Source organism: Leptonychotes weddellii, chromosome X (assembly GCF_054177405.1).
Source record: "Leptonychotes weddellii isolate Sample4059 chromosome X, ASM5417740v2, whole genome shotgun sequence".
Classification (NCBI taxonomy): Eukaryota; Metazoa; Chordata; class Mammalia; order Carnivora; family Phocidae; genus Leptonychotes; species Leptonychotes weddellii.
Window position 1 is genome coordinate 66,425,316 of NC_138385.1, and position 23,696 is coordinate 66,449,011.

General features: G+C 38.5%; 1 protein-coding gene across 3 annotated transcripts in view; it reads left to right on the forward strand.

Moving 5' to 3' along the window:
• The window catches only part of FAM120C (family with sequence similarity 120 member C), a 106,956-nt gene that overhangs the window by 33,936 nt on the left and 49,324 nt on the right, over positions 1-23,696 (forward strand). For all 3 annotated transcript variants that reach the window (XM_031024424.2, XM_006729956.3, XM_031024425.2), the window contains exons 5-9: positions 9,223-9,325; positions 9,867-9,943; positions 10,387-10,667; positions 11,521-11,794; positions 12,875-13,046. In XM_031024424.2, coding sequence (XP_030880284.1) covers positions 9,223-9,325; positions 9,867-9,943; positions 10,387-10,667; positions 11,521-11,794; positions 12,875-13,046 — 907 coding nt within the window. The remainder of the gene's footprint in view (positions 1-9,222; positions 9,326-9,866; positions 9,944-10,386; positions 10,668-11,520; positions 11,795-12,874; positions 13,047-23,696) is intronic.

Here is a 23,696-nt window from a genome sequence, read left to right on the forward strand (position 1 = left end):
GTCTGGTTTGGTATTAGGGTAATGCTGGACTCAAAATGAGTTGGCAAGTGTTCTGTTTTTATTTGGAAGAGATTGTGTAGAATTGGTTTTTCCTCTTTAATTGTTTGGTAGAATTTGCCAGTGATTTCTTGCAGAGATTACTTTGAATTTATGCTGTTTAGAGTTTGCTAAGCTTCTTGAATATCTAAGTATGTCTTTCACTAAATTTGAGAAGTTTTCAAGATAGTTTTTTCAAATAGTTTTTCTGTTCCATCTTTTCCTTTCCTTCCATGAGTAGGATGACACCAGTGTTAGACCTTTTGGTATTATCCTGTAGATCCTTGAGGCTCTGTATTTTCCAATAAAATTATGTTTTTTGTCAATGATTTTCACACTCGATAATTTCTTTTGATTTATCATCAATTTCATTGACTCTTTCCTTGATCATCTGTATTCTGTTATAGAGCCCATCCAATGAGGTTTTTTAAAACTTTGGTTATGGTATTGTTTAGTTCTAAAATTTCCATTTGGTTCTTCTTTACATACTATCTTTTTTTGCAGAGACTTTCCATCTTTCTCTTTGTTTCATAAGTGTTCCCCTTACTTCCAAGCACTTTTATAAAGCTGCTTTAACGTCTTTGTCAGATAATTCTAGTGTGTTTGTCATCTCAGCATTGAGATTCTTGATCTTGTTTCAGTATAATAGGGAATGTTGACAGTTTTGTTTTAGGAGGCAATTGACCCATTTAGGTTCAGACCACAAGTTCTTACCATCCTTCTGTGGGCTGTGGTTTCATTGTCAGTGCAATTTTCAAAGTCTTTGCAAACTTATTTGGCTCGATCCCATGTATATGCCACCCAGTCAGTATCCAATCTGGGACTTGTTTGGTTGTATATCTCTTCAGTTCTCAGAGTCTGTGGTCTGCTGTTTAGTGTCAGATCCACACATTCTGCTGCTCCCTCTCTGCCATCTCTTCAGTACTTCCTGGTTAATTGGGCCACCCTTTCTCAGTGTCTGGGTCCAAGTAGCAGAAGGATAGAAAGAGAGGAAAAGCATCAAAGGCTTACCCTACCCTACTGAGACCATTGCTTCTGTGATTGGAAAAGAAGTTAACTGTTATTCCCCTGTTGCCACTGCTGCCACCATAGGTTTGTTTCAGTCTGGCACACATGATAACAGAAAAAAGGAAAAGAAAAAAAATTGGAGTGTTTCCATATACTTTCTTGAGTTTTCAAGAACCCCTTTCCCATTCTTCAAGCCAGAACTAAACTAAGGTTTCCCGTGGCGCTCTCTGTCCACATCAATGTATGCTTCCAGATGTTAGGCTGTATTCTGTCCACACCAAGGGATACTGGAAGAAAAAGAAATGCTAAACTCACCCTTGATTCTGTGGTACTTTGAATTCTGGTCTTCTTCCCCAGTCCTCCTGCTACTGTTTACTTTTCAGAGTCTTCAAATAGCTGCTCCTCAGTTTTATAACTACCTTCCAGTGGGAATAAGGTAGTGTGTTTACTCCATCAACACTTCATTTTGGGAGCATAAGTTTTCCTAACCAGTTATGTGATAGCACAGTCTAGCATCTATTACTTTACATCTAACTTTCTAGCGTAATTATAAAAAGGGTTGTTTTTCATAAAAAATGTACTTGGGGCTTTATTTTCTCAAAGGGCTTAGTTTCTTTCGATATTCAAATCATTGTTTTTCCAAGTGCTTTTCCTAACATCATCTTTCATAATTCTTTCTTCCACTTCCATAATTCTTTCTTCCAGACACTTCATTTTCCATGACTTCTAGCATGATGTACACAGTCCTCCATTATTTCCCTTGACTTAAGGAAATCCTAACCTTTATGATAGATTTTGCTCATTCACTTTGTTGATTTCCATTGTACGTTCAGCTGTTTGTTTCAGACAATTAGGAAAACACTCACAAAGGAAGAAATTGACATAGTGGGTAGGGAAAGATGCTAGTGTTAAGTCGGAGATATTGTTTGGATAGAGAATAAACTTTCCTTCCCTTTTTTATTGTGGTAAAATATATATAACAAAATTTACCATCTTAATCATTTTAAATGTATAGTTCAGTGGTATTAAATGCATTCATAATGTTGTGTACCCATAACCATCATCTATCTCCATAACTCTTCATCTTGTAAAACTGAAACTCTATACCCATTATATGATAACTTCCCATTTTCCCCTCCCTCCAGCCCTTGGCAAACACAATTCTATTTTCTTTCCCTATGACTTTTTAAAAGATTTTTATTTATTTATTTGACAGAGAGAGAGAACACAAGCAGAGGGAACAGCAGAGGGAGAGGGAGAAGCAGGCTCCCTGCTGAGCAGGGAGCCCAATGTGGGGCTCAATCCCAAGACCCTGAGATCATGACCTGAGCTGAAGGCAGATGCTTAACGGACTGAGCCACCCAGGCACCCCTCTTTCCCTATGATTTTGACCACTTTAGGTACCTCATCTAAATGGAATTATACAGTATTTGTCTTTCTGTGACTGACTTATTTAACTTAGCATAATGCCCTCAAGGTTCATCCTTGTTGTAGCATGTGCCAGAATTTCTTTCCTTTTTAAAACCAAATAATATTCCATCATATGTTGACAGAGGAAAAATTTTAAAAGTGTTCATCTGAGTGGTGAATATTTTTAACGTTACAGCTTTTGCTTGCCTTTATAGCTTTATGATCTTTGGACTCTGGATAATGACTATTCTTAATAACAAAGATCCCCTTTTTCACTAAACAATAAGAACAAAAAATTTTAAAAATAGGGTCTTTGCTATGAAATCCACCCTAAATGTTTTATAGTGTTTCCTAGGCACCTTTGTATGTATTTTTTTTTTAAAGATTTTATTTATTTATTTGAGAGAGAGAGAATGAGAGAGAACACATGAGAGGGGGGAGGGTCAGAGGGAGAAGCAGACTCCTTGCCGAGCAGGAAGCCCGATGTGGGACTCGATCCAGGGACTCCAGGATCATGACCTGAGCCGAAGGCAGTCGCTTAACCAACTGAGCCACCCAGGTGCCCTGTATGTATGTTTTGATGTGGTAGTGATCTCAGTGTAAAAATTTTTAACCTGCTTTTTTCACTAAACATTACGTCTTAAACCAGTTTTCATTGTTGTTGTATAATTTTCATAAACATCATTTTTAGCAGTTGTAGAATTATGAGAGCTCTTCTAAACAAACATACAAAAACTGCTAGGTAATAACATCAAAGGACAGTGTTCTACTCTGCTACCTATGGCCTCTGGGGATCTATAAAAGAAAAGGGTAGGACATTATTAAATATGATCATATATTAAATACTGAATATACTTCCACAGACAAGGTCCCATGCTAGACACTAAAATATAAATGTGAATAAACCCTTCTCTGTTCTTGGAGAACTTTAGGTTAAATGGGAGGCAGAAGCAAATAAGCACAACAAAGAAAAACCACAATAAATGTGTCACAGAAGGGAAGGTTTCATAGAAGTCATACCCTTCAAGGAAGAGTAAATGTTTGTCAGGGCACAGAACAGTGGTACATTGAGGGAAGTACACATAACTCAGTATTTCAGGGGATTAGGTCATAGATCTTTACTCACTGATGTTAAATAGTTTACAAGTTAAGTGCAGAAAGCAAGTTGAAAAACAGTATAATAATATGATTCCATATATATGACAAAAGCAAAACCATATTGGTATACCTACATAATGTGTATATGACAGGACATAGATCAAATTGATAACACTGGTCCCTTCTGTGGAGGGGAATAAGTACAGAGCTATAGATATTAAGGAAGACTGTGTATGCCTTATATCTTTTAGGAGATTGTTAGGTGTGTAATTTTTTTTTTTTTTTTAAGATTTTATTTATTTATTTGAGAGAGAGAATGAGAGAGAGCACATGAGAAGGGGGAGGGTCAGAGGGAGAAGCAGACTCCCTGCTGAGCAGGGAGCCCGATGCGGGACTCGATCCCGGGACTCCAGGATCATGACCTGAGCCGAAGGCAGTCGCTTAACCAACTGAGCCACCCAGGCGCCCTGTTAGGTGTGTAATTAAATATAATATGGAAATAATAGTGAATATATAACTAATGGAACCTTGATACAGTGGAATATTATTTAACCAATAAGTCAGTAATTTGCATATATTCTTGAGATTTGGAATACTTGTTCAGTCAATTATATACTCAATAGATTTTTGAAAAAGCAGAGTGATTTTATTTCTAAGTGAGGCTGGAGGACCTTGTGATCTTGATTTCTCTGTTTGTGTGCCTGAATGTATACAAATAAAGACATCTGGAATGCTATATAGATCCCAGACAGTTAACAATTACAGGTTGTGAGAGAAAAGATTATAAATGTTTAAAATTTTACTTTTTTGGATTACATATTTTAATAATTTTTTATATATTTCTATAAGAAATGTTTCTTGCAGTTAGATGATTTTTTTGTATAAAGTACTCATCATTGGAGCTGTATGGTGAATTGGGCACTCTCATGCATTGATGATGAGAATATAACTTGAGATACGGGTTTTGGAAAGAGATTTACTGTCATGTGTCAGAAGTCTATGAATTTTAGACTTAAAGACACCTGCAGATTGAAAGCAAGGGGATGGAGAACCATCTATCACGCTAATGGACATCAAAAGAAAGCCGGAGTAGCTATATTCTATCAGACAAACTAGGTTTTAAAACAAAGACTAACAAGAGATGAAGAAGGGCATTGTATCATAATTAAGGGGTCTATTCATCAAGAAGATCTACCAATTATAAATATTTATGCCCCCAACATGGGAGCACCAAATATACAAATCAATTAATAATAAACATAAACCCATTGACAATAATACAGTAATAGCAGGAGACTTTAACACCCCACTTACAGCAATGGACAGATTATCTAAGCAGAAAAATCAACAAGGAAACGATGGCTTTGAATGACACCCTGGACCAGATGGACTTAACAGATACATTCAGAACATTTCATCCTAAAGCAGCAGAATACACATTCCTTTCAAGTGCACATGGAACATTCTCCAGAAGGATTCACATACTGGGTCAAAAATCAGCCCTCAACAAGTACAAAAAGACTGAGATCATAACATGCATGTTTTTAGACCACAACATTATGAAACTTGAAGTCAACCACAAGAAAAAATTTGGAAAGACCGCAAATACAAGGAGGTTAAAGAACATCCTACTGAAGAATGAATGGGTTAACCAGGAATTAAAGAAGAAATTTAAAAATACATGGAAGCAAATTAAAACGGAAACAGGACAGTCCAAAACCTTTGGGATGCAGCAGAGGCAGTATTAAGAGGGAAGTACATTGCTATACAGTCCTACCTCAAGAAGCAAGAAAAGTCTCAAATACACAACCTAACCTTACACCTAAAGGAACTGGAGAAAGAACAGCAAATAAAGCCTGAATTCAGGAGAAAAAGGGAAATAATAAAGACTAGAGCAGAAATAACTATATAGAAACCAAACCAAACCAAAACAAAAACCCCATAGAACGGATTAACAAAACTAAGAGCTAGTTCTCTGGAAGAATTAACAAAATTGATAAACCCCTAACCAGACTTATCAAAAAGAAAAGAGAAAGGACACAAGTAAATAAAATAATGATTGAAAGAGGAGAGATCACAACCAACACCACAGAAACACAGATATAAAACAGACACATAGATCAGTGGAACAGAATAGAAAACCCAGAAATGGACCCTCAACTCTATGGTCAGCTAATCTTTGACAAAGCAGAAAAGAATATCGAGTGGAAAAAAGACAGTCTCTTCAACAAATGGTGTTGGGAAAACTGGATAGCAACATACACAAGTATGAAACTGGATCACTTTCTTACACCATACACAAAAATAAATTCAAAATGGATGAAAGACCTCAGTGTGAGACAGGAATCCATCAAAATCCTAGAGAACACAGGCAGAAACCTCTTTGACCTCAGCAGAGGCAACTTCTTCCTAGACACATCTTCAGAGCAAGGGAAACAAAACCAAAAATGAACTATTGGGACTTATTCAAGATAAAAACTTCTGCACAGTGAAGGAAACAACCAACAAAACTAAAAGGCAACCTATGGAATAGGAGAAGATATTTGCCAACGACATATCTGATAAAGGGTTAGTATCCAATGAGATACTAATGAGAACTTATTAAACTCAACACCCCCCAAAGAAAATAATCCAGTTAAGAAATGGGAAGAAGACATGTATAGACACTTTTCCAAAGATGGCATCCAGATAGCCAACAGACACAAGAAAAGATGCTCAACATCACTCATCATCAGGGAAATACAAATCAAAACCACAGTGAGATACCACCTGACACCTGTCAAAATGGCTAAGATTAACAACACAAGAAACAACAGGTGTTGGTGAGGATGTGGAGAAGGGGGAACCCTCTTGCACTATTGGTGGGAATGCAAACTGGTCCAGCTACTACTCTGGAGAACAGTTTGGAGGTTCCTCAAAAACTTAAAAATAGAACTACCCTGCCATCCAGCAATTGCACTACTAGGTATTTACCCAAAGAATACAAAAGTACAGATTCAAAGGGGTACATGCTGTTTATAGCAGCATTATCAACAGTAGCCAAACTATAGAAAGAGCCCAAATGTTTTTAGGCTGATGAATGGATAAAGAAGACGTGATGTATGTATGTATGTATGTATGTATATATATACACACACACACACACTAGAATATTACTCAGCCATCAAAAGGAATGAAATCTTGCCATTTGTGACAAAGTGGATAGAACTAGACTGTATTATGCTAAGTGAAATGTCAGTCAGAGAAAGACAATTACCATATGATCTCACTCACATGTGGAATTTAAGAAAAAAACAGGATCATTGGGGAAGGGGGAAAAGAAAACAGAGGAAAACAAGCCATGAGACTTTTTAAAAAAGATATAATTTATTTATTTTAGAGAGTGAGTGAGTGGGGGGAGGGCAGATGGGGAAGGAGAGGGACAAACAGACTCTCCATTGAGTGTGGAGCCCAGTGTGGGGCTTGATCTCATGACCCCGAGATTATGACCTTAGCCAAAGCCAAGAGTCAGATGCTCAACTGACTGAGCCACCCAGGTGCTCCTAAACCATAAGGGACTCTTAACTGTAGAGAACAAACTGGGGGTTGATGGAGTGAGGCATGTGGGGGATGGGCTAGATGGGTATGGGTATTAAAGAGGGCACTTTTGGGGCACCTGGGTGGCTCCATCGTTAAGCGTCTGCCTTTGGCTCAGGTCATGATACCAGGGTCCTGGGATCGAGCCCTGCATCGGGCTCCCTGCTCCGTGGGAAACCTGCTTCTCCCTCTCCCACTCCCCCTGCTTGTGTTCCCTCTCTCTCTGTGTCGCTCTCTGTCAAATAAATAAATAAAGGCTTTTTAAAAAAATAAAGAGGGCACTTTTGATGAGCACTGGGTGTTGTATGTAAGTGACAAATCACTGAATTCTCTAGAAACCAATGTTGCATGGTATGTTAACTAAAATTTAAATTTAAAAAATGTGTCTATGAAAATGACCATATCCTTTGACCTAATATTTCCACTTCTAAGAATATTCCCTATGAAATAATCCAAGAAAGTTATGTAAAATTATGCTTATCAAAGCATTTTTATAATGATAAAGTAGAAATGACTTTAATAGTTTATATTCCATTTGATGAAATATTAGGAAGTTCATAAAATTATATTTAATAGGACTTTAAAATTACATTGGAAAAGGTTTGATAAGGAAAAGCTCCTTTTCAGTCAGCCCTAACCCCTCAGAGATGACCAGTATTTTTACTTCTTTTGCCATAGATTAGTTTTGCTTCTACTTGAACTTTATATGTACTCTTTTGTGTCTCTCTTCTTTCACTCAGTATAAGGTGTTTGAGGTTTATCTATGTTGCGCTTTGTTCTTTTTATAACTGTATAGTATTCCATTGTAGGAATCGACCACAATTTACCCGTTCTTCTCTTGGTATACATTGGAGTTATTTGAGTTTGGGGCTATTATGAATAAAGTTGTTGTTAGCATTCTCATTCCTATCTTTTTGTGGACATATGTACTCATTTCTCCTGGGTAAATACTTGGAAGTAGGATTGCTGTGCCTTACGGTAAATATATGTTTAACTTTATAGGAAACTGCCGATCTGTTTCCCAAATTATACCAATATACACTCCCACCAGCAATGCACTGCAGTTCCAGTTATTCCATATCCTTACCAGTGCCTGATGCTTATAATCTTTCATTTTAACCATTCTGGTGGATATATAGCGATGACACATTGTGGTTTTTGTATATGTTTAAGTGCTTTTTATTTTAGTGTTCATACCGTTTGAACCAATGATTCCACTTTGGGGACATTTTCCTAGGAACATAATCTGCAATCCAGAAAAAATTTATATGTACATACATGTTCTTTGCTGCATAACTTATAATAGCCGAATGTGAGAAATATCCTAAGTATCAAATATTAGGGAAGTAGTTACATTTATGCTTAAGAAATATGGTCATTCAAAATTATAATACAAGAAGGATATGAAATTATATAGTATCAACTATAGAAAATATGTATATTAAAATAGACCGTATGTCAACAAAAGTTTATTTTAAAATACTGGAAGAAGGGGCTTCTGAGTGGCTTAGTCGGTTAAGTGTCTGACTCTTGATTTCAGCTCAGGTCATGATCTCAGGGTCCTGGGCTTGAGCTCCATGTCAGGCTCCCTGCTCAGTATGGAATCTGCTTGAGGATTCTCTCTCTCCTTCTGCCCCTCACCCTACTCACATGCTTGCGCTCTCTCTCTCTCTTTCCCCCGCTCTCTCTCTCAAATAAATAAATAAATAAATAAATAAATAAATAAATAAATCTTTTTTAAAAATTTAAAAAATAAAATAAAATACTGGAAGAAAACAGACCAAAATATCTTCGGGTGATGGTAATATGTAATTTTTCCCCATCCTTATCTATTCTTTCTAATGATCATATGACCATTTTAGAATAGCACAAAATTAAATAAACTTTATTTATTTATTATTTTTAAGTTTGTTTTTTTTTTTACATTTTATAATGCTTTCTCTCTAATCTTTTCTGCGACATGAAAAATTGCTCTCTTGGGTTTCTTAAAATATGTTATTTCTGCTACTGTTTTGACTCTTCAATTATAAATTGCATGCAAAATACACTCTCATGTTGTTTCTTCTCCTGAACATCTGATGTTCCAATGTCCAGTCCAGGACAGAAGATAAAATAGAGCGATTCAAGAAAGCAGTTGAATACTATTCAGTCACAACCAAACTCTCTTCGCTGCCAGTGGGTCCCTCCTCCTTTCTAGGTAAGGATTCCATCTGATGCAGAGCTCCTCTATCCAAACGGGAAACCCAGTCCCTCATGGGAACTCCTGGGCCAGAGTGAAATGACTTGTTGTATTGCACTCTTGTAGAAGTCATTCCTGTTTGGTGGATACTCTCTTTTTGATTTTCATGTCAGAAGAGTGGTTTCAAACTTGTAGGTGGGGTCCAATGCCATTTCCTTAGCTTGGGCTTCTTCTGGCACTAACCTCCATTACAGCCTGGTGTATGTAAAATAGCCCTGTCTCTGGGTTCAGGCCTGAGTTTGAATTCCACCTCTGCTGCTTAATAGCTGTGTGATCTTAACTAGTCACATATGCATGTATGTTATGTGGCTTATGATACCTATTTTATAGGATTTTTTAAAAAATAATTTCTGTAAGGTTCTTGGCATGGCACATAGCTGGTGTTCAATAAATTATAACTTATCTATTAATAATTTTTCAAGCAATGTGGGGTTAGCAGAATGTAATATGGTAGAATTATTTGGATTGACTAAAGTATAGCCCTTTCTCTTGGCTTCAGGTTTTCGGAATAATCGGCTTGGAAATCCTCCCCTTCCACGAAATCAGATGGGCACTATTTCTGCTGGAAAGCCAATGGTAATATCTTTCAAGAGTCTCAAGACCATGTGTTAGCATTAGACTCAGGTTGCTTCCTGATTTTTATACTCTGAGTTAAGAAGTTAAGGTAATTCAATGTTATCAGAATATCAAGGCTGTATATACCTATGTCACATTCTCAACTCGAGGCTGGCAGACTATGTAAAGAAAACATCCACATTAGTAACCACTAGGGCATTGTGAAGGTAGATTAGCTAATGTTGGAGAGTGGTTCTAGGAGACATGGATTGGTTCATTGTCCTGCCTCTGGAGGATTCTGTCCATATATCACTGTTAGAATAATTTCTTATTATTCTCAGTAGGTTCTTTATATCCCAATAATCCCTGCTACTGGCATTACCCACTGTGTCACAACTTCTGAGGGAACCATTTTGGAGCCTATTCAAATGTTAAATAGCTTTTCTGTCTGTTTTATCCTTTAGTTTTCTAACCATGTGCCACCGAAAATGAAATATCCACCACCATTCCCAATGGGACCCAACGCCTCTCTTCTCTTCTCTCCCCATGCTTTGGGGGAACCTCATGCTTTTTCTGAGGATCCCATGCTGCAGGACAGCCCCTTTGCCAATTGGGCTGTCTCTTACGACTCCTCTGCATCCCAGTTTCCCAATTACCTGACTTCCAAAGCCTCACCTCCTTTGGGACCAGACTCTTCTCACTCCTCTTCCTCTGATGGTGAGGAACCAAATGGAACCAGCTCTGAGTAAGTATCTGAATAGGCACTCAAGGGAACAGACTTCTGGTGCATCTGTATTTTTTTTGCTGGTAACCTTGGTTGGGTGTGGGGAAGTATATGTTTCTGGCTTTTCTCTGTAGCTCTTTACTCTTAAATGAAGTAGGAAAACTCTATGCTTAACTATTTCATACTCATATGGACTCTGTACAGGTGATAATTTTCAGATACCCAGACCCCTGAAGTAAAAGGATGCATAGCGGCTGGTTAGGGAAGCCCTAGGTATGGGTGTGCTACATTTCATGGCTGTCATTTCTCAATTTTTGAGAGGGATGGATTGAATGTAGAAAAAAATGAAAAGAATTTATAGAGTTGAAATATTAGAACAGTTGAGTAGGCAGTTATATTGCTTAAGACAGGGTTCTGAGGATTAAAACAGTGGTATTTTATACTAGCTTATTTGTTCTTAGATTATTTCTCCAAGCAGATTCGTCCTGGGAAACAGAGCTACTTTGAGGTTTCAGTTATAATTAGTTTCTTAGAATGTAAGCTGACTCTAGACATGGCCTCTTATAAGGTGTAGAGGAAATATATCAGGTCCAGTACTTAGTGTCTTGACTTCCAGAGGGTTTGTAAGAATCCTTAGGATCAGAACAGAAATCTTCAGTTGGAATTTCTTTTTTTTTTTTCTTTGAGTATACTCATATGTTTATATCTTTGGGGTTTTTTCCAACTGAATTATTTTATTATGTTAGTCACCATACAGTACATCATTAGTTTTTGATGTAGTGTTCAATGATTCGTTATTTGCATATAACACCCAGTGCTCATTACAACACGTGCCCTTCTTTATCCCTTCTACATGGTCTTTTGAAATTTTTAGTCACATCACAGAAACACTTCAGCAGCAGCCTGGATGGGAGGATCCAAATGGTGACAGAGGGTCCTGGGTACAGCCCATCGATGCTGGAGTTGCAGATACCACCCTGGGTGATGGAGAGCCCCACATCCCATCCCTGCTGTCTATGTCTACAAGGAACCACATGGACATCACCATTCCGCCCTTACCTCCAGTAGCTCCCGAGGTCTTGCGGGTTGCTGAGCACAGACACCGAAGGGGTCTTATGTACCCATATATCTATCATGTCCTCACTAAGGTAAGAGAGCACATCAGCACCTGCCTCCCTGCTTTTAACATTGTACTTCACACTTCCTAGAACCATAAGTTATCAGAGAAAATTCTAATTGTTATCTGAAGGGAGATAAAAGGAAACCAAGTATACTGGGGCCCCTCATTGCATTAAGGGCCTCAGGTGAAGTGAGACCAGCAGGAGATAGAACTTTATAATAAATGAGGCCCCAAGGGGCACCTGGGTGGCTCTGTCGTTAAGCGTCTGCCTTCGGCTCAGGTCATGATCCCAGAGTCCTGGGATCGAGCCCCGCATCAGGCTCCCTGGTCAGCAGGAAGCCTGCTTCTCCCTCTCCCACTCCCCCTGCTTGTGTTCCCTCTCTCGCTGTGTCTCTCTCTGTCAAATAAATAAAATCTTTAAAAAAAAAAAAATGAGTCGCCAAGAAGAGAACTATAATTGTGAGATTTCTTTCTTTTTTTTTTTTTTAAGATTTTATTTATTTATTTGACAGAGAGAGAGAGACAGCAAGAGAGGGAACACAAGCAGGGGGAGTGGGGGAGGGAGAAGCAGGCTTCCCACGGAGCGGGGAGCCTGACGTGGGGCTCGATCCCAGGACCCTGGTATTATAACCTGTGCCGAAGGCAGACGCTTAAGGACTGAGCCACCCAGGCGCCCCTAATTGTGAGATTTCAAAGAAGATCATGCACCATGTTGGTAGACTGTGGTCTAGGGCTGGACACAGTCTAAGAAGAGGCTTTATGCCCTTGTTCTTTACCTCTTCCTGTACTTCTCCAGAGCTGTTTCCTTCCTCCAGTCTTACCATACAAATCTATCCCCCAGCAAAATGTCTAAGATGTGACTTTCCCCATTTAGTCAGCTACAGTCAGTCATAGCAGAGACTGTATAGATGGAGCATAGCTTTTAAGCTGGCTATGGTCATTTGGGCTTATTACAGCTTCTTTTTATTCTGAAACTGTTAAATACAAGTAGAAAATTTGTATTTTCTGGCTACAGAGGCTAAAGTTCATTACTGATTCTTCTCAGCTCAATTCCAAACCTTGAGGTAACTCATTTTGTTCTTTGTCCTGGACCATTTTTTTTTGTTAGGGTGAGATTAAGATCCCCGTATGTATTGAGGATGAGTGTAACATGGAGCTGCCTCCAGCTGCTCTCCTGTTCCGGTCAGCACGTCAGTATGTTTATGGGGTCCTTTTCAGTCTGGCAGAAACACAGCGGAAAATGGAACGCCTGGCCATACGGCGGCGGCTACCTGTGGAAGGTGAGTTTAGTTCTAGCTTCAGCAGCTCTCTCAAAGCTTGGTATGGAATAAAAATGTCTGTGCAAGCACCTCATACTTTTGGCTGTGGAGCAGTCTTTGAGAAAATACATAATTTGCCAGAACACATATTGGTATGGGTAATGCATGAACTTAAGCCTCAGTTCTTTAATCATTAAGCATTCAGAGTAACTACTACTTGTAAGAACCATGCTGGACTTTGAGAATGTAGAGGTATATCTGACATAGTTTTTCCTCCTCAGTAAGGTTTTGTTTTGGATTTGATCCCTTAGAGAGTTGGAGCCATTGAGATGTTTTAAGCTGCAGAGTGACATGGTCAAATTAGTGTGTTCAAAAGAACCCTCTAGATTTCTGCTTCTGGGAAGATGGAGTATATACTTTTCCTTATTCCTCCTGCTAAATACAACTAAAAGCCCAGGACATTATATATATAACAAGCACAAGACATTCTAAAAGGTGAAGAGAAGAAGGCAGACTGGCTAAGGACTTTGGGATCCAAGGAATAATGCAGTGGTGAGTTCCCTGGGTTTTCTTATTGCTGCATATATCCTAAACTAGGTGTGGGACAAGCCAGCAGCCCAGAAACACCCAACAGGTACAGACCAGTAAAAGCCCCAAGAAGTGCCTTCTCACGCTAGTCAAAGGCCCCAAAAGAAACAACCTAGCAACACAGAAAATTTTTAGATAATAACCACTCTACTCTAGCCAAATACCACAAAAAAACTGTGGCCCACCCTCACCCCTACTAGCAAAGGCCAGATAAATAACCTAGATTTCTATCCTTGCCAGACTGTAACAAGGGAGAGAGAGGAGCTGAGTGGGGAGCCAGGACTTTCAGTCCCACTGGGCAGTGATGAGACAGCATCTCCCTTCACTCACCGGAGTGGTGTCAGAAAATACCTGCTAAAACACAAGATTAAAATAAGATCCTTTTAAAATATTAAAGATTCTTTTAAAAGATTGAAAGAAGAGTCTTTTAAAATAACATCCCAAATGTCTAGGTTTCAACTGAAAATCCTTCATCATACTAAGAACCAAAAAGATTTCAAACTGAGCTCTCAAACCAAGGAAGAAAGTCAATAGGTGCCATCGTTGAGATGACACAGATGTTTGAATTACCTGACAAGGATTTCAAAGCAGCCATCATAAAAATGCTTTGACAAAGAATTCTGAACATGCATGATACAAATTAAAAATAGAAAGTCTTAGCAAAGAAACAGAAGATAGAAGAAATGGAAATTAAGAACTAAAAAATTCAAAAACAAATAAAATACTCAATAGGTGGGTTAAACAGCAAATTGGAGACAACAGAAGAAATAATCAGTGAATGTGGAGACAGGACAATAGAAATTACCCAATCTGAATAATAGAAAATAGGCTGAAAAAATGGACAGGGATCAGTGAAACCAGAACAAAAGATCTAATATTTGTGTCATCACAGTTCCAGAAGGAGAGGAGGAAGAGGGTGGGACAGCAGATGTATTCAAATAAATAATGGCTCGAATATTACCAAATTTGGGAAAAAACAAGCCTACAGATTCAGGAAGCTGAGTGAATTATAAACAGTATAAACCCAAAGAAATCCATGTGAAGATATATTGTGGCGAAACTTTTGAAAGCTCAAGGCAGAAAAATTATTGAAAGCAGCCAGAGAAAAGCAATGCTTTACCTATTGTGGCAAAATAATATGAATAACAGCTGATCCCTCATCAGAAGCCAGAGTCCAGAAGGAAGTTGCACAACATTTTCAAGAGCTGAAAGGGAAGAAACAAGTTAGAATTCTGTATCAAACAAAAACATCCTCCAGGAATGGAGAAATCAACATATTTTCAGATGATGGAAAACTAGGATAATTTTTCACAAGCAGAGCTACAGTAAAAGAAGGGCTAAAGGTATTCCTGTACACAAAAAGGAAATGATAAAAGGAGGAATCTTGGGAGGAGCTTGGGAATATGACAGAGTAGGAGGACCCTGAGCTCACCCAGTCCCATGTTTCCAACTAGATATCATCCGCATCCAAGTCAATAAACTAGAGAGCGATCTGAAGACTGGCAGAACAAACTCCACAAACAGTAGACAGATCTGTTCATACTTACTTCCGAGTATGTTGGGGGACTTCCACAACACGGAGCTGGCAGGTGCCATTTTCCATCCCCACCTGTCAGCATAAGTACAGAGACACCTGCTGGAGGTGGGGCTGCACAGACACTTGGCACCTAACTTACTAGCAGTGCTCCATGCTCATGAGTTCTCCTGAGGACTTATCCACTCCAAGCTTGCTGGCCTTGGCCCTGGGCTCAGGGCAGTTTTTTTAAAAGATTTATTTATTTTAGAGAGAGACACACAGAGAGAAAGCACAAGAAAGAGGGGCAGAGGGAGAGGGAAAGAGAATCCCAAGCAGACTACGTGTTGAGCACAGAGCCTGATTCGGGGCTTGATCCCACCACCTGAGCTCAAACCAAGAGTTGGGCGCTTGCGGGGTGCCTGGGTGGCTCAGTCAGTTAAGCATCTGCTATCAGCTGAAGTCATAATCCCACGGTCCTGGAATCGAGCCCCGCATCAGGCTGTCTGCTCGGCAGGGAGCCTGCTTCTCCCTCTCTCTGCCTGCCACTCCACTTGCTTGTGCTCTCTCTCTGTCAAATGAATAAATACAATCTTTAAAAAAAAAAAAGGGGGGGCGCCTGGATGGCTCAGTCTGTTAAGCATCTGCCTTTGGCTCAGATCATGACCGAGCCCCTCATCAGGCTCCCTGCTCAGTGGGGCACCTGCTTCTCCCTCTCCCCCTTCCCCTGCTTGTGCTCTCTCTCTCTCTGTCAAATAAATAAAATCTTTAAACATAAAAAAAATAAAGAGTAAAAAAGTAATAAAATATTAAAAACTAAAAAGAGGGGCGCCTGGGTGGCTCAGTCATTAAGCGTCTGCCTTCGGCTCGGGTTTACAATCCCAGGGTCCTGGGATCAAGCCCCGCATCGGGCCCCACTCAGCGGGAAGCCTGCTTCTCCCTCTCCCACTCCGCCTGCTTGTGTTCCTGCTCTCGCTATCTCTCTGTCAAATAAATAAATAAAATCTTAATAAATAAATAAATAAATAAATAAAAATAAAAAAAATAAAAAGAGTTGAGCATTTAACCGACTATACCACCTAAGCATCCCAGGGCAAGTTTTGTTAAAGCCAAACAGGTACCCCACCTAGCTACCAGGTGCACAGCATGCATGTCTGTCATACTGTGCTTAGCTGTGCACCCCTAGCCACCCTTGTGTACACATGCCCCCAGCCACCAGCATGTACCACACTGAGCAGCAGTCCTCCGGGCACCTTTGTGCATGTACCCAGCCGAGCACCCACAGGCACCATCTCCCACCATGCCCAGCTGTGCACCCCCAGCTGCTCTTGTGTGCCTGGCCACCCAGTGTGCAGCCTCCAGCCACTGCAGCACTAAAGGAGATCTGGCATAGCACTAGTGGCCCAGTGCACATTTTGCTAATACAACTGCCCTGTTTGCATTCCCTGGTAGGCATGCCCCACTCCCCCAGAGCTAGCCTGCCTGGGTCCCACTACCACCATAGAAAGCAAGCACAACCCACAACAGGCAGAGAGTCAGTGCTGATGACTACATAGAAAGGTAAAAGGACTCATAAACAATAGGAAGGCAAAAGCAACATGCATAGGATGCTCTCCTGAAGTGCCAGGTTCTGGTGAACAGGGGGTTAACACTCCAGGACCTCTTCTTCATAAAGTCAATTCTTTCAAGAGCAGAAGATGCAACTGACTTTCTTAACACAGAGAAATTGACAAAGAGAGGCAGACAAAATGAGAAAACAGAGAAATTTATCCCAAATGAAAGAAAGGATAAGGCCACAGCCAGAGATCTAAGCAAAACAGATATAAGTAACATGCTGGATAAAGACATTAAAGCAATGATCATAAAAATACTCACTGAACTTGAGAAAAGAGCAGAAGACATGAGTGAGATATTTAACACAGAGATAGGGAATAACATAGCAAAGATAAAGGGCGCAATCAATGACATGAGAAACACACTTGATGGAATGAACAGCAGGATAGAAGAAGCAGAGGAACATGTACATGGAAACAAATGAAAATGAATTAGTGACCTAGGAGACAGAGTAATGGAAAGTAATCAAGCTGAATAAAGGAGAGAGGAAAGAATTATGCAAAATGAGAATAGACTTAGGGAAGTCATTGACTCCATTAAATGTAATAACATTTATATTACAGGAGTCTCAGAAGAGAGAGAGGTGGTCAGAAAATTTATTTGAAGAAATAACAGCTGAAAACTTCCCTAATCTGGGGAAGGAAACAGACACTCAGGTACAGGAGGCACAGAGAACCCCCAACAGAATCAACAAAAGCTGACCAACAGCAAGACATATTGTAATTAAATTTATAAAATATGGTGATAAAGAAAAAATTCTAAAAGTAGCAAGATAAAACAAGTCATTAACTTACAAGGGAAGAGTCATAAGGCTAGCAGGAGATTTTGCAACAGAAACTTTGCAAGCCAGGAGGGAATGGCGTGATATATTCAAAGAGCTGAATGGGAGAAATCAGCAGCCAAGAATACTCTATCCAGCAAGGCTATCATTCAGAATAGAAGGAGACATAAAGAGTTCCCCAGACAAACAAACCTAAAGGAGTTCATGACCACTAAACCAGCCCTACAAGAAATATTAAAAGGGTCACTTTGAGTGGAAAGGAGAGACCAAAAGTGACAATATAGAGGTAGGAAACACAAAAACAGTAAAAATGAATATTTCTGTAAAAAATCAATCAAGGAACTCACAAAAAGGGACATACAATATAATAACATATACCTAAAATGTGGGAAGGAGAGGAGAAAACAATGGTTCAAACATAAACGACCATCAACTTAATGTAGACTGCTTTATGCAGAAGAGGTTATGTACAAACCTAATAGCAATCATATGTCAAAAACCACTAATAAATATGCAAAAAATTAAGAGAAAGAAATCAAATATAGCACTAAAGAAAATCAGCAAAACATGAAAGACAGGAAAGAATCAGAGAAAATCTTTAGAAACATGCAGAAAGCATAATAAAATGGCAATAAATACAAATTTATTAATAATTACTTTGAATGTAAATGGAATAAATGTTCCAATCAAAAGACATAGGGTGGCAGAATGGATTAAAGAAAAAACAAGACCCATCTGTATGCTACCTACAAGAGACACATTTTAGACCTAAAGACACCTGCACATTTAAAGTGAGAAGATGGAGAAATGTCTATCATGCAAATGGATGTAAAAACAAAGCCAGAGTACCAATACGTGTATCAGGCAAAATAGACATTAAAAGAAAGACTGCAACAAGGGACAAAGGAGGGCACTATATAATAATAAAGGGGACAGTACAACAAAAAGATGTAACAATTGTGAATATTTAGGCACCTAAGAGCACCTAAATACATGAAACAGTTAATAACAAACATAAAGCAACTAATTGATAATAATACAATAATAGTAGTGGAGTTTAACACCCCAATTATGTCAATGGATAGATCATCTAAACAGAACATCAACAAGGAAACAATGGCGTTGAATGACACACTGGAACAGATGAATTTATTTTTTTTAATTTATTTTTTTTTTAAAGATTTTATTTATTTATTTGACAGAGAGAGAGACAGAGAGAGAGGGAACACAAGCAGGGGGAGGGGGAGAGGGAGAAGCAGGCTTCCCCGTGGTGCAGGGAGCCCGATGCGGGGCTCGATCCCAGGACCCTGGGATCACGACCTGAGCCAAAGGCAGACGCTTAACGACTGAGCCACCCAGGCGCCCACTGGAACAGATGAATTTAAAAGATGTATTCAGAACATTCCATCCTGAAACAACAGAATAGACATTCTTTTTAAGTGCAAAAAGAACATTCTCCAGAATAGATCACATATTAGGCCACAGTACAAGTCTCAAAAAGTTCAAGAAGATAAAAATCATACCTTGCGTGTTTTCTGACCACAACAGAAAGCTATGAAAACTATGAAACTAGAAGTCAACCATAAAAAAAAAAAAATCTGGAAAGACCACAAATAAATGGAGGTTAAATAACATGCTACTAAACAATGACTGGCTCAACCAGGAAATCAAAGAAGAAGCAAAATGTACACAGAAACAAATAAAAATGAAAACACATGGTCCAAAACCTCTGGTATGCAGCAAAAGCAGTACTAAGAGGCAAGTTTATAGCAATACAGGTCTGCCTCAAAATACAAGAAAAATCTCAAATAACCTAACCTTACACCTAAAGGAGCTAGAAGAAGAAGAGAAAACAAAACCTAAAACTAGCAGAAGGAAAGAAATAATAAACATTAGAGCAGAAATAAATGATATACAAAGTAAAAAACATTAGAACCAATCAATGAAACCAGGAGGTGGTTCCTTGCAAAAATCAGTAAAATTGATAAATCTCTAGCTAGACTTTCAAGAAAAAAAGAGAAGGGACTCAAATAAATAAGATCACAAATGAGAGAGGAGAAATAACAACCAATACCACAGATATACATACAAACAATCGTAAGAGAATATTATGAAAAACTATATGCAACAAATTGGACAGCCTAGAAGAAATGGGTAAATTCTTAGAAACATATAAACCACCAAAACAGAAACAGGAAGAAATAGGAAATTTGAACAAACTAATAACCAGCAAAGAAATTGATTCAGTAATGGAAAAACTCCCAACAAACAGAAGTCCAGGACCAAGGTGGCTTCATAGGCGAATTCTACCAAACACTTAAAGAAGAGTTAATACCTATTCTTCTCAAACTATTCCAGAAAATAGAAAAGGAAAGAAAATTTCCAAATTCATTCTATGACTCCAACATTACCCTTATACCAAAACTAGTTAAAGACACCACTAGAAAAGAGAACTACAGACCAATATCTCTCATGAATATAGATATAAAAATCCTCAACAAAATACTAGCACACCAAGTCCAACAACATTAAAAAAATCATTCAACATGGTACAGCACATCAGTAGGAGAAAGGACAAGAACCACATGATCATTTCAATAGATGCTGAAAAAGCATTTAACAAAGTACAACATCCATTTATGATAAAAACCCTCAACAAAATAGGTTTAGAGGAAATGTACCTCAATATAATAAAGGCCATCTATGAAAAACCCACAGGAAACATCATCCTTAATAGGGATGAACTGAGAGCTTTTCCCCTAAGGTCAATAACAAGACAAGGATGTCCACTCTCACCACTTTTATTTAACATAGTACTGGAATTTCTAGCCACAGCAATCAGACAACAAAAAGAAATAAAAGGAATCCAGATTGGTAAGAAAGAAGTAAAACTCTATTTGTAGATGACATGATACTGTATGTAGGAAAACCTAAAGACCACCAAAAAACAGCTAGAACTGATAAAGAAATTCAGTAAAGTCGCAGGAATCAAAATCAATGTACAGAAATCTGTTGCATTTTATACACCAATAATGAAGCAGCAGAAAGAGAAATTTTAAAAATTCCATTTGTAATTGCACCCAAAATAATGATACATAGGAATAAAGTTAACCAAAGAGGTGAAAGATCTTTGCTGTCAAAACTATAAAACACTGATTAACTAAATTGAAGATGTCATACAGAGATAGACATTCCAGGCTCCTGGATTGAAAAAACAAATATTGTTAAAATGTTCTGTACTACCCAAAGCAGTCTACATATTTAATGCAATCCCTATCCAAATACAACAGCATTTTTCACAGAGCTAGAACAAACAATCCTAAAATGTGTATGTAACCACCAAAGAACCCAAATAGCCAAAGCAACCTTGAAAAAGAAAAGCAAAGCTGGAGGCATCACAATTCCAGACTTCAAGTTATATTACAAAGCTGTAGTAAATCAAAATAGTATGGTACTGGCACAAAAATAGACACATAGATCAATGGAACAGAATAGAAAATGCAGAAATAAACCCACAATTATGTGGTCAATTAGTCTTCGACAGAGCAGGAAAGAATATCCAGTAGGAAAAAGACAGTCTCTTCAAACAAGTGCTGCTGGGAAAACTGGACAGCGACATTGAAAAGAATGGTCCACTTACAGCATACACAAAAATAAATTCAAAATGGATTAAAGACCTAAATGTGAGATGTGAAGTCATGAAAATCCTAGAAGAGAACACAGGCAGTAACTTCTTTGACATTAGCTATAGTAACTTTTTTCTAGATAGGTTTCCCAAGGCAAGGGAAACAAAAGCAAAAAGAAACTATTGGGACTGCATCAACATAAAAAGCTTCTGTACCGCAAAGGAAACAATCAAGAAAACTAAAAGGCAACCTCCAGAATGGGAGAAGATATTTGCAAATTACATATCCACTAAGAGGCTAGTATCCAAAATATATAAAGGACTTATAAAACTCAAAGCAATAACCCAATAAAAAAATGGGCAGAAGACATGAACAGACATTTCTCCAAAGAAGACATCTAGGTAGCCAACAGGTACATGAAAAGATGCTCAACATCACTCATCATCAGAGAAATGCATATCAAAACTACAATGAGATAATACCTCACACCTGTCAGAACGGCTAAAATCAAAAACACAAGAAACAACAGGTGTTGGTGAGGATGTAGAGAAAGGGGAACCCTCTTGCAGTGTTGGTGAGAATGCAAAGTTGTACAGCCACTGTGCAAAACAGTGGGGAGGTTCCTCAAAAATTTAAACCTGGAACTACTTTATGATCCAGTAATTGTACTACTGGGTATTTACCCAAACAGAGACACTAATTCAAAGGGATACATGCACCCCTGTGTTTATAGCAGTATTATTTATAATAGCCACGATATGGAAGCAGCCCAAGTGTCCATCAATTGATGGATGGATAAAGATGTGGTATGTGTATGGAATATAATGGAATATTGTATTAGAATATATAATGGAATGTTATTAAGCCCTAATAATAATGAAATCTTGCCATTTGCAGTAATATTGGTGGAGGTAGAGGGTATAATGCTCAGCAAAATAAGTCAGAGAAAGACAAATACCATATGATTTCACTCAAGTGTGGAATTTAAGAAACAAAACAAACAAGCAAAGGAAAAAAAATGAGAGATAATCAAAGCAAGAAACAGACTTTTAATCATAGGGAACAAACTCATGGTTACCGGATGGTAGGGAGTAGGGGGATGGGGAAGGAAATTAAGGAGTACACATGTCATAATGAGCACAGGGTGGTGTCTGAAAGTGTTGAATCACTGTATTATACACCTGAAACTAATAACACTGTATGTTAGCTAACTAGAATTAAAGCAAAAACTTAAAGAAGGAATCTTGCAACATCAGGAAGGAAGGAAAGACAATGGAGAGAACAAATACGTAGGTAAAAACAATAGACTTTGCTTTTCTTGAGTTTTCTAAATTATGTTTCACAGTTGAAGCAAAAGTGTCACTGCTTAATTTGGTTCTTGGTGTCTATAGGGAAAATATGTAAGACAATTCTAAGTGGGGAAGATTAAAGGGATGTAACCGGTGAGATTTCTATACTTGAACCGGTAAAATGTCAACACCAGTAGACTGTGGTAACTTATGTGTACATAATGCAATGCCTAGAAAATGCACTAGAAAAGGTGTACACAGAAATACTCAAAAACACTATAGATAAATCAACATGAAATTCTAAAATAAGTTCATGTAACCTATAGGAAGGGAAGAGGAAGAAAGCAGAGATATGAAAAACAGAGAGAACAAACCAAAAAAAATGATAGACTTAAGCCCTAACATATCAATAATTACATTAAATGTAGTGGTCTAATTACACCAATTAAAATACAGTCATTGACAGACTAGATAAAAATCATGACCCAATTATATGTTGTCTCCAAAAATTCACTTCAAAGATAAATGATATGTATGTTGAAAGTAGAATGATGGAAAATTATATACCATGAAAACATTAATCAAGAGAAATTAGGAATGGCTGTATTAATACCACATAAAGTAGACTTAAGAGTAAAGCAAATTGCCAGGGAGAGAGAGGGATATTATATACTGGTAAAAGGGTCAATATACCAAGAAGACTAGCAATCCTAAATGTGTATCACCAAACCATGGAGCCACAAAATATGTGATGGAAGAACTGAGAAACTGGGTGCCTGGGTGGCTCAGTCATTAAGCGTCTGCCTTCCACTCAGGTCATGATCCCAGGGTCCTGTGATCGAGCCCCACATTGGGCTCCCTGCTCGGCGGGAAGCCTGCTTCTCCCTCTCCCACTCCCCCTGCTTGCGTTCCCTCTCTCGCTCTCTCTATCAAATAAATAAAATATTAAAAAACCAAACAAACAAACAAAAAAGAACTGAGAAACTTAGAAAGAGACAAATCCACAATTATAATCAGAGACTTCAACTCCCCTTTCAATAATGAGTAGAACAACTAGACAGAAAATCATCAGGAATATAGAACTCAACAATACCATCAATGAATAGGATCTAATTGACTCTTAATAGAACATGCAACAGGGGCACCTGGGTGGCTCAGTCGTTAAGTGTCTGCCTTCGGCTCAGGTCATGATCCCAGAATCCTGGGATCATGCCCTGCATCGGGCTCCCTGCTTGGCGGGAAGCCTGCTTCTCCCTCTCC